General features: G+C 57.7%; 1 protein-coding gene across 2 annotated transcripts; it reads left to right on the forward strand.

Moving 5' to 3' along the window:
* Positions 1–509: 509 nt before the first annotated feature.
* Fgf17 (fibroblast growth factor 17) lies at positions 510–5,769 on the forward strand. Of its 2 annotated transcripts, none has more exons than XM_004669682.2 (5): positions 510–596; positions 765–801; positions 3,630–3,774; positions 4,014–4,120; positions 5,038–5,769. In XM_004669682.2, the coding sequence occupies exons 1-5, from the start codon at positions 562–564 to the stop codon at positions 5,329–5,331; spliced, it is 618 nt and encodes a 205-aa protein (XP_004669739.1). In that variant the 5' UTR covers positions 510–561; the 3' UTR covers positions 5,332–5,769. The 2 variants fall into 2 exon arrangements, with proteins under 2 accessions (XP_004669739.1, XP_004669738.1); XM_004669681.2 differs by having other exon boundaries at positions 562–596; positions 3,597–3,774.
* Positions 5,770–11,197: the final 5,428 nt, after the last annotated feature.

An 11,197-nucleotide genomic window follows, 5' to 3' on the forward strand; every position in this document is an offset into this window, starting at 1 on the left:
AGAATTCCCACCCCCGAGCCAGAACCCATGACCCTAGCCCCAGCTCGACCCCGGTCCCAACTGGGGGACCCGTGGCTCATCCTTCAGAAAATGGGGCTGGCACACCAAACCTGAGGGTGGGAGCCACGGACCCCTGGGACAGCGAAGGCGAGGAGCCCTCCCTCTCCGTGACTGTCCCGCGCCCCGCACGGCACCCAGGCCCGAGGGTCCGGAGCGGGCGAGGCTCCCGCAGCGACATTCCCTGCTCCCGGGGACCCCCCCCTCCCCAGCCCCAAGCTGGCAGCCCAAGGGCGCGAGCCCGCCAGCCCCCACCAGCGCCGGCTTCGCAGCCTCACTGGCCGGGAAGGTGGACACCTCTCACCTCTGTCTCCCAATTACGCCCTCTTCCCCTCCTCCAGCTCGGCTCTCCTCCCCTTTCTCTCCTCCTCCCCCCCCCATCCCCGAAAACCTGTGGCTTCGAGGGACCTTGGCTTCTCTAGGACTCTACCCCTGGGGGCTGCCCACATCTGCTCCTGACTTTGGGGGCAGTGGGGGCAACGGCCTCAAGAAGTCTCTCCAGCGATGGGAGCCGTCCGCCTGCTGCCCAACCTCACTCTGTAAGTGCGCTGACTGTAACAGGAGTTCTTTTCCAGATCTACCTGTCCAGGACCCCCATTCCTCCCCGCAGGGCAGCCGGTGTGTGTGCGGGGGGCGGGGGGAGGATGTAAAGGTCGGGTGAGCCCCGGGGGCGCCCACACCTAGGTCTGTCTTATCTCCCCACACAGGTGCTTGCATCTATTGATTCTCTGCTGTCAAACGCAGGTAGGCTCCTGTGCCTGGGTTACCCCATCTTTCTCACCCCACCTCAGAGGACTGGAAGCATTGCTAGGCAGCCCCCCCCCCCCCCCAGCTAGGTGCAGCAGGTGCTGAGGATTGGAAGGGGTCAGCCTAGAGGGCCGGTTGGAGAAAAAGATTCAGGACCCGGCCGGCCACGGTTCCCATCCCAGGCCCTCCTCTACCAACCCTCCCCACTTCCCACGGGCCTCTGCTCTCTCCATCTCTGTGCATGGGGCTCCTGGAAGGCTAAGGGCATGGGCACTTCAGCCTTGAGCCGTTGAGCTGTGAAGTTGGCAGCTGGTGGAGGTGAGAACCCAGGTGAGGTTTATGTGTGCAGGTGCCTGGGGGGACGGGTTTTCGAGCACAAACACTTGTCTGGTCCGTTCATGGGCCTCCTCTCAGCGTGGCATCTGAGTACAGGCGGCAAGGATGTTGCCAAGCCAGGTGAGGTGACTCCTTAGCTATAGGGCATCCAGATCAAACCCAAAGGTTTGTTTGGGACAGGATTCAGGGTTTACCTCTACACGTTCCCCCCATCCCGATCTGCCCTCCACCCCCCCCCCAACTCCCACCCCTGAGGCTCGGTCCCTTTTTTGTGATTCTCCATAAAAAGTGCAGCTATTAAAATGCACTGGTCCAGAACCGCTCTGGGGAGAGATCGCCTGGCTTTCCCAGGCTGGAGCACTGCATCTCTTCCATCCACTGGGGACTTTTTTTTTTTTTTTTTTAAGGTAAATGCCTTTTCTCTGGAGAGGGAAGGGGCTGCCTTTGAAGCAGTGGGGGGGTGGGAGAGAGACAACACCCCTCCTTTTCCTGCCCCCCTTTACTCTAGCCCCGTTCCAGGCCTTTTGCTTCACACATCCATCGAGAGCAAGAAGAAAGCCCCCAGCTTGGCCTGGAGGGGGCTGGGGGTGGGCCCAACCTGTTCTGGAAGGGAAATTAGCACAATGGTGCTGCTGGCCTGGGCGTTTATGGCCTGGCTGAGGCCCCATTCAGGACTGGGAAGGTGGCAAGGCTGTCCTTTCCCCCTTGAAGTGCCCCCTGAACCCCCCTGGGAGGGGGGGCAGCAGGCTGAACCACAGCCATGCTTGAAGGGCCGTCTGACAAGCAGCTGTCTGCGGTGGTGGAAGGGGAGGCCCCCCTGCAGCGGGAACATGAAAGGGACAGGCAAGGTCCCGCGGGGAGAGGGTCTTGTGGGCTGTGGGCTGTGGGGGGGCGTGGGCTGCTTTTGTGAAAGGCTTGAAGGGGGACAAGGAAAAGAGGGAGCTTCAGGGGGGCCACTCTCTGCCCCTGACCTGGAACAGACTGTCAGGAAGGGGCTGCCCGCCAAGAAGGGCGGACAGCCTGAACCTGGGCCAGAAGGCTCAGGCTGGGGTGGACAAGACCCCACCCCCAGCAGGGAGGCTGACAAGGGGCAGACAGCGAGACCCCCACCCCAAATGCTGGCCTCAAGTTTCTCCAAGGTGGGATGCAGGATAGATCCCAAAGATGTTCCTCTCCTCCCAGGACCCTGGCAACTCCTGGCCTTTGGTGGGGAGGAGGCTAGTGCTGGGAATGGGCAGTCATGGAAGGACTGGGTTAGCCCTGAGCAGGTTCAACCTTGAGCCTTGAAATTGCTCCTCCAGCGTCTCCACCCACCAAGGTGATATTTGCCATACTTCCAGCAGACTGGTCCATGACAGATGCTGCTGGATCTAGTTGGGCCCAGATGGTTAGGATCTGGCCTGGGATAATTATAGATGGGGATTTGGGGGCAGGGGCAGGAAAAGGCTGTCCCAGCATAGGCCAGTGGGATCCAAGTGAAGGGAAAACACACATAAAAATGAGATGCATTTTCATGCTGAGCTGTGGTTACCCCAGCAGCTGTCAACCTGCACCCCAGCAGTTTGCAGGAGACAAGAGGGCAGACTACAGGCAGCTACCGAGGTGCTACTGGACGAGCCTGGCCCATAGTACAGGTGGAAATGGCTTCTCCCACCCTAAGAAGCAGGAGGGCAAAAATGCCCCAAACTGGCCACTCGCCAGGTTACATTATGGCACAGGCAGGTGTGTGTGGGGGGGTCTTGAGGACCCCATTTAGGACCCCATTTAGCACCTATTACTGCTGCCTCCACCCCTGCCTGAGGGGTGCATGTCTCTCTGCTGAGCTCCTAGGGAAGATAGGGTGTAAGAGAAAGCAAAGTTCTCTGCGGGGGCGGGCACTTCACCATCTGCTCTGGGTAGCTATGTTTCGGAACAGGGCCTTTCAATAACCTTGTGGCACACACACCTTTAATCCCAGCACTCAGGAGGCTAAGAAAGGAAAGATGTGTGTGAGTCAGAGGCCAGCCGGAGGCTACAGGGTGAGTTCCAGGTCAACCTGGGATGGAGTGAGACCCTACCTTGAAAAAAAAAAAAGTAAGGAATCTAATATTCCTAACAAATGCAGCCAGGACCCCAGAAGAAGGGAAAGAGGTTCTGTCTCGTGAGATGTGTGTCAGTGCACCCGTTCTGTCGAACACGGAAACTGAACACCACGACCTAGAAGATTCCTTCAGGCAACCTGAGTTAGGACTACACATCTGTGCCGTAGCACTCCCTGCCTTCCCCAGGCCTGGGCAGGCACAACTCCCCCTTTTCTGGGGGGGGGGACACCGAGCGTGGGTGTCATGGTTATGGCCACAGTCGGCCTTCACCCTCTCCTGTGCAGGGCACTCCTACGCTCACCTGCCCACCCCTGTCCTCAGTGGCGGTGTCTCCCGAAGCAATTTGACACTGTTTCTCCCTTGGTAACCGCAAAGGGGGAGAGTCACCCGTCTCCTAATTTTAACCAGTACGTGAGGGACCAGGGCGCCGTGACCGACCAGCTGAGCAGGCGGCAGATCCGCGAATACCAGCTCTACAGCCGGACCAGCGGCAAGCACGTGCAGGTCACCGGGCGTCGCATCTCCGCCACCGCTGAGGACGGCAACAAGTTCGGTAAGACCCGGCCCTTGTCCCCAAGGCCACCCATACCCTACCCGGCCTGGCCTCCTGGACCACGCCAGCATCTAGGTCAGGACTTTGAGGAGCAGTGGGTGAGCCCACAGTGGAGCCCCCCCCCCGCACACACACACACACACACACACACACACAAGCCGAGGGGCGACTGGTTGGCAGCACCCTTGGGCCAGCAGCCCTGATAGACAGGGTTCTCTCCCCCAACCCCCTCATGACAGCAAAGCTCATAGTGGAGACGGATACGTTCGGCAGCCGCGTGCGCATCAAGGGGGCGGAGAGCGAGAAGTACATCTGCATGAGCAAGAAGGGGAAGCTCGTCGGGAAGGTGAGGTGCAGGACACAGCGGTGTCCACCCCACTGGAGTGGGAGCGGGCAGGGCTCTAGCAACACCCCCCCCCCCGCACTCCCGCTGCTGACCCAGTCCAGCAGGGTTTAGGGAAGCCTGGGCCCTTGACAAGACTTCATAAAAGAGGACCTATTTGCTGGGCCATTCGCCCCATCTCTCTGGTGGAGGATCATTTCTCCAAAAGCAATCAGGAAGAATTTCAGCACCTGCATGATGTGCGTGGTGTGACAGCCCCTGTGCGAGCGTTGAAAGTGGGGGGCAGGCTTATGAGGTGGAAGTTCTCCCCAGTTCCGCGCGAGGTCCATGGGCTCCAACCAGCAAGGTCTAAGCACATCCACTGGCTAACCCTCGCTTTGGGAGGGGCGGGGGCTGGCGCCACTGGGGAAGGCCAGTGCATTTGCTTTGAGCAGGCAGTCCTGCTCACCAGGCAACCTCGGACGTCCCGCCGTCTGGAAGGTGTGCACAGTGCAGTTGGTGCTGTGTCTGATGCCTGTTTCTCTTCATCGGACTTGGCCGCCTTCCCTACACCTGGCAAACAGCCCTCAGATTGTACAGAATTCTCATGTGCCAAGTACCCCCTTAGCCCCCTCAACTCGGTTTGTGCCGAACTGCCTATTACCCTGATCTTTACCCTGTGTCTGGGGAAACTGAGGCTCGGTGCTTCCTTGAGGCTTCCTCATAGGACGCAAGCGATGACTCGCAAGGAGGTGTAGCCTGTGCAGATTTCGCACCGTGTTGTCTCACCAACAAAGCCACCCAGCTAGCTCAGCAAAAGTTTTTCCCTTGTTCCCTCCTCTGTCCTACCAAAAAAAAAAAAAAAAAAAAAAAAAAACAGGCCCAAATGCAGATGAGCCAGCCGGGCTGGGTGGACACGTTCCCCTCTTTTTCTCCTGCAGCCAAGCGGGAAGAGCAAGGACTGCGTGTTCACCGAGATCGTGCTGGAGAACAACTACACGGCCTTCCGCAACGCGCGGCACGAGGGCTGGTTCATGGCCTTCACGCGGCAGGGCCGGCCCCGCCAGGCCTCCCGCAGCCGCCAGAACCAGCGCGAGGCACACTTCATCAAGCGCCTCTACCAGGGCCAGCTCCCCTTCCCCAACCACGCGGACAGGCAGAAGCAGTTCGAGTTCGTGGGCTCGGCCCCCACGCGCAGGACCAAGCGCAACCGGCGGCCCCAGCCCCCTACGTAGTCAGGCTCGCCGGGAAGCTGCCTCCCCGCTCCCCATCCCTTCCCCTAACGGATCCAGAGATGGGGCTGGGGTGCAAGGTGGGCTCCATCCAGAGCACCGCCCCCCCCTCTCCAAAAAAAGGACCCTGAGTCCCAGCTGGGAAGGGACAGAACTTCTTCTCCACCCCAGGGTGGGCACTGCACACTGGAGCCAGTTTGAGGCCAAGGGCAAGATCCCTGGAGAGGAGCTAGGGAGCGCCTCCCTTGACCTCAAACCCCAGCCTCCCAGCGACCGCCTGACACTAGTGGACAGACCGCAGATTGCAGGCATTAGCGACACCTGTTGCTGGCCGTCCACAAATCTTGCTCCCAGAATTTCCCCCAGTCTGTACCCAGTCCCCAAACTCCTGAGCAGACAGTAGGAAGGGGCATTTTTTTGGGGGGGGTTGCTTCAAGGGGTAATAGAGGCAGACCATTCTTCACATTGCCCCCTCCCCGCCGCTCCACTACCCCCCCCCCCCGGCCTGCTCCTCCAGCACCCGGCCCCAGAATAAAACCATTTTCCTGCAAACGGGTCATCTGAAGCGGGGTGGGCAATCAGACGACAGAACTCCGCTGGAAAGCAGGTGGCTGGTACAAGCGGGCACAGATGCCCGGCGCTGGCTGGGCCGGGGGAGGGGATGGGCGCTCCGGGGTCGGCAGGTGCAGCGGCGGGGACCGCGCGCCGTCGGGAGGCGGCGAGAAGCCGGGGGAAGGGGTGGTGGGGGGGGGACCCAGGGCGCGTCCGGGCCCCGGGGACCCGCGACTCCTCCTTCCCTTCCTCCCTCCCTGCGGCCGCAGGGTCCGGCGTCCGAGCTCTTAGGGCTCGTCCCGGCTACCTGTTGGGGGAGAAGAGAAACCCAGCCCCTAGGCGCGGCCCGGGCCCGGGCGGACGTGCCGCAGGCCCGGGCCCGAGGCGCCGGCGCAAGGCTGCACCGGCCGGCGGAGGCCTGAAAGCCACCTCGCGGGGAGCTCCATTGCTTTTTTTTTTTGCTTTTTTTTTTTCCCCGGTGAGGAGAGCCGGGAGAGGGAGGGAAGGAGGGCTGAGACGAGCGGAAGCGGGTGGGGGGCGAGAATGTGGTGTGTCCCCTTGTTCTGCCAGGTCCCCGCTGGGGGACGAGGGCGGGGGCCACACCTGAGGACAAGCCTCAATTAGAGGCGGTGGCGGCGACAGGCGGGTCTCGGGGCGGAGGGGCAGGCGCCCTGCCCCCCCCCCCCCCCCGGGCTTCTCGGGTGGGTGGGCTTTCCCAGAAGTCTCCAGGTGTGCCCGGGGGCGGGTTGGGGGGGAGGGCAGGGCTGGAACTCAGAGGCCCTAATAACTGCCTTTCCTTTCTGCGCACTTGCTTTTTAGTCTGGTCAAAGCGTGGGGAAGGGAGGCTTTGTAAATGCACCCCCCCCCCCAGCAGCTCGCTCGCTCTCTCTTCTGCTGATGGAGCCCTACCCTCCTGCCTGCACCCCAACCTCAGTTTCCCCTTTGCAGAAAATTTTGGAGAGAGATGAAACAGGATGAAAGCTATCCCTTCCCCACCCCCCTCCACTTCCAAGAATGGCCTAAAAAGCAGAGAACAGAAGTTGCGGGGCGAGGGGCTTGGTTCAGTCACAAGGAGAGGTGGGCAGTGGGCTGGCAAAGCCAACGCCGGGGGCTGGAGCGGAGCCTGACTGACCCCCCCTGGGCCATTTAAAAGTTGGAGCCCCGCAGCAGCCAAGAGGGAGGTCCGGCTTGCTGAAGGACATCCTCCCTCCAGCTAATCATAATTGCTTTTCACCACGTTGCTTTTTTCTGTCGCCCCCCCCCCATCACAAAGAACCTTAATCCTGGTGAAGACCGCAGGAAGCTTTGGGGTACTTTTCTGGGGTGTGTGTAGGGCGGGTGGTCTGGGGTTGCAGCTGATAACTGGCGAGTTCAATGGGACTTTAAAACTGGGGCAACACCCAGCAATTACTTGAGGACAAAGAGTTAGGGCCCCCCAGGTGTGGAGGATTGGACTTTGCGGGGGGGGGGCTGGGAGGAGGAGGAGGCTGGGAAGGAGGTGTGTTGGGGAGGGGGCCTCTGATCCCTCTGATTTCCGCAGGAATTTGAGACATTCTTTAAGACTCTAGACTGCCTCCCCCAAGCCGGGCCTCGGCCCACCCCTACCCTCCCTCTTGGGTTAGAGACAGCTTCAAAGGTGCACGGGGGCCCTTTGTCTGGCCTCGGCTTTCTTCTCGGCCTTTCTCCGGCCCCTCCCTCCCTCTTTGACCTCCCCAGCACCGACAACCCTCTGGGGGCTGGCTCCAGAAAGCCCTCACTGTTCCCTTTCTTGCTTTCTGAGGTGAGGCTTGGACGGAAGGGTGAGTGAAGGAAGACAGCTTGGGAAGGAGGCCAGGGCCATCGCAGGCAGTGCCTTCATCCCCTGCGGCCTTTGGTCAGGACCTCTGCCCCTCATCACAGCGCTGCGCAGTAGACAGGCTCCCAACTCCAGGCAAGCTCTTCACATCCTGGGCTCTTCTGGACCAGTTTGATGTTGAAGATGCTAAAAGGAAGAAGCCAGAGCCAGGGGTTGCTGGCATACACCTGTAATCCAAGCCCACTTGGGGCTGAGGCAGGAGGATTGAAAGTTCAAGGCCAGGGCTGGAGAGATGGCTTAGTGGTTAAGGTGCTTGCCTACAAAGCCAAAGGACCCTGTTTCGAATCCCCAGGACCCACGTCAGCACAAGGTGGCACGTGTGTCTGGAGTTTGTTTGCAGTGGCTAGAGGCCCTGGCTCGCCCATTCTCTCTTTCTCTTTCTAAAAACAAAAAACAAAACAAAACAAAAAACAGAAAGTTAGTTCAAGGTCAGCCTAGGGAACATAGTGAAACCTTGCAGGGTGTGGTAGTTCATGCCTTTAATTCCAGCACTTGGGAGGCAGAGATAGTGGGATCACAGTCAACCGGAGACTACAGAGTAAGATCCAGGTCAGCCTGGGCTAGAGTGAGACCCAACCCCCGCCCCCCCCAAAAAAACCAACGAAATAAATAATTAAATGGAAAAGCCAAAGGCACAGGTCTCTGATGACACAACTTCAGAGAGGCATTACTAATACCCACACCTCTGTAGTAGGTGGATGGCTTGCAGTGGACCTCAGCCCAACATGAGGCTTCAGGAGCCCCCTCTATTTCCTGTGCTTGAAGGCTCCCTGCAACAGGTGTAAGCCTGGGTGGGTCCAAGGTACTAACTGATGAAAGCTCCTTGTTATGGGGGTGGGTGTGCAAGATGAACCCACCCAGGGAGAAGTGACAAGCTGGAGGGAGGCCACAGACAGGCGAGCCTCAAATCCTGAGCGATGCAGGATTGCCAGACCCTGGCTAAGATAGTCTACAATACTGGTCTCTCCCTTATCTGTCCTACCCTCTCGATGCCATCAGAGCCCGGGCAGGAAGTGAGGAGGAAGTCCGTTCACTTCGTAGGCAGCACAAGCTGATTTTACATCACAGCACGCTATTCAACTATGTCCCTTGGGTGCCAGGGACATTCCAGTCGCCAAGCCAGAAATCTTGCCTTAGACCCTCAGCCTTGCCCTAAGCCAAGTGTTTGAGCTTATGAAGAACCACCCCTTCTCAGCTACCCTGCTTCTTACCAGCTCTTCTGAGGGCTTTCCTCCTGTGTGGTGGTGTGCTCTGGGCCTTATGCACATCTCAGCCCCTTGCACACAACTGCTTCATCTCCCAGGCCCTGGAGTTGGGCTCTGCAGGCCTCCCAGGATTTGTCTGAATGTCGTGTTTGCTGTCCCCTTCAGTGCCTTATACCCATTGCGCCCACATCTCTCAGTGCACACACAGTTCTGCTCAGGTCCATCAGTAACAAACTCTCAGCAAGCCTTGTGTCCACCTTCTTTATTTTTATTTTTGTTTATTTTAATTTATTTATTTGAGAGTGACAGAGAAAGAAAAAGGCAGAGAGAGAGAGAGAGGGAGAGAATGGGCGCACTAGGGCCTCCAGCCACTGCAAACGAACTCCAGACGCGTGTGCACCTCCTTGTGCATCTGGCTAACGTGGGTCCTGGGAAATCGAGCCTCAAACCAGGGTCATTAGGCTTCACATGCAAGCGCTTAACCACTAAGCTATCAGTCCAGCCCTTGTGACCCCCTTCTTACCCAGCCTCCCCCACTTCCAAAGCCCACAAAGCAGAAACATCTATCTCCCTCCAACAAGGACACTTGTCCCCTATCTCTGTTCATTCTCTCCACACCCACCTAAATTTTCTTTTCTTTCTTGCCTCCCCCACCCCCCGCCCAAGTGGGGTCTCACTCTAGCCCAGGCTGACCTGGAATTCAGTATGTAGTCTCAGGGTGGCCTTGAAACAATGATAATCCTCCTACCTCTGCTTCCCAGGAATGCTGGGATTAAAGGCAGGCACCACCATGCCCGGTTCTCTTCTAAATTTTCTGCCTCTACCTTCCAAGTGCTAGGATTACAGGTGGGGGGCTGGAGAGATGACTTAGCAGTTCAGGCGTTTGCCTGCAAAGCCTAAGGACTCATGTTTGACTTTCCAGATCCCACATAAGCCAGATGCACACAGGTGAGGCAAGCACAAGGTTGTACATGCCCACTAGGTGGTACAAGCATCTGGAGTTTGACTGCAGTTTCTGCAGCCCTGCCATGCCAGTTTTCTCTCTCTCTTCCTAAAATAAAATTTAAAAAAATTACATGTGTGTGCCACCACAGCTAGTATGTGCAGTAGTGGGGATCAAACTCAGAGCTCTGGGCATGCTGAGCAGGCACTCTACCCACTGAGCCACATCCCCAGCCTCTTGCGCTCACATTCTCTCTCTCTCTTTGTTATATTCTGTTTTGTTAAATAGAGTTTTATTCTGTAGCCCAGACTGTCTTAGAAGTTAATTCACAGCAGTCCTCCTGCCTCAGCCTCCCCTGTGCTGGGATTACAGGGGTGAACCACCACACTGTACTCCCAGCTCCCTGTTTTCAAAGTTTCCACTGTCTTCCACATGCTCTTGTCTAGCAGGCTTGCTCTCTCCTCTGAAGGCCCTCCGGCCCTCTCCCCAGCTCTGCTCCCCTGATCTCACAAGTCCTCACTTAGTCTGACCTCCTGACACATGTGACGGCCTGGTCGCAGACGTCATTACTTATGCGTGTGTCATGGTTCGGCAACAGCCTCGTCTGTCTTTGCCTCCCTCACTGTGCTGGGCCTGGAGCAGCGGGGGGGGGGGGGGGGGGGGGGGGGGTACTGAAGGAGTGATCAGCTGAAGCCCTGGGGGCGAGGGGCGGGTGGGGCTTGAAGCCAGCGTCCTCACGTGTGCCTGGAGGTCCTAAGCAGTCACTCTGAACACTCATTTCTTCGCTTCAGTACACAGGCCCTGTAGTGGTCCTTTAGTTAATTAAACGATAGACTCGAGGGAGCTCTCGGGGAGCCTGAAATTTAATTGTAGGGATTAATCCATAAAAACATAGTTCTTTCATGGGGTTCTTGGAACATTCTTTCCCTCTTATACTTAGGATATGAAGGCTGCAGGTGTAGTGGCACCAACTTGTAATCTCAGCACTCAGAATTGGAAAGCTGAGGCAGGAGGATTTTGAGTTCAAGGCCAGCCTAGGGTCCTTGTATAGTAAGACCCTGTTTTCATTAAAGGCAAAAATTCAGTCTTCAATATATCCCAAAAGAGCGAAAGAAGTACAGTTTTGAAAATAAGGTCAGGCGTGGTTCATGTCTGTAATCCCATCACCCGAGAAAGGCTGAGACAGGAGGATTACCATGAGTTTGAGGCCAGCCTAGGCTACAAGTGAGACCTGGTTCAGAAAAACAAAACCAAAAAATGTTAGGCTAAGGAACTGGAGTATGCTGCACTCAGGAAGTTTCCCCCACCCAAGTT

This window comes from Jaculus jaculus, chromosome 12, assembly GCF_020740685.1.
Source record: "Jaculus jaculus isolate mJacJac1 chromosome 12, mJacJac1.mat.Y.cur, whole genome shotgun sequence".
NCBI lineage: Eukaryota > Metazoa > Chordata > Mammalia > Rodentia > Dipodidae > Jaculus > Jaculus jaculus.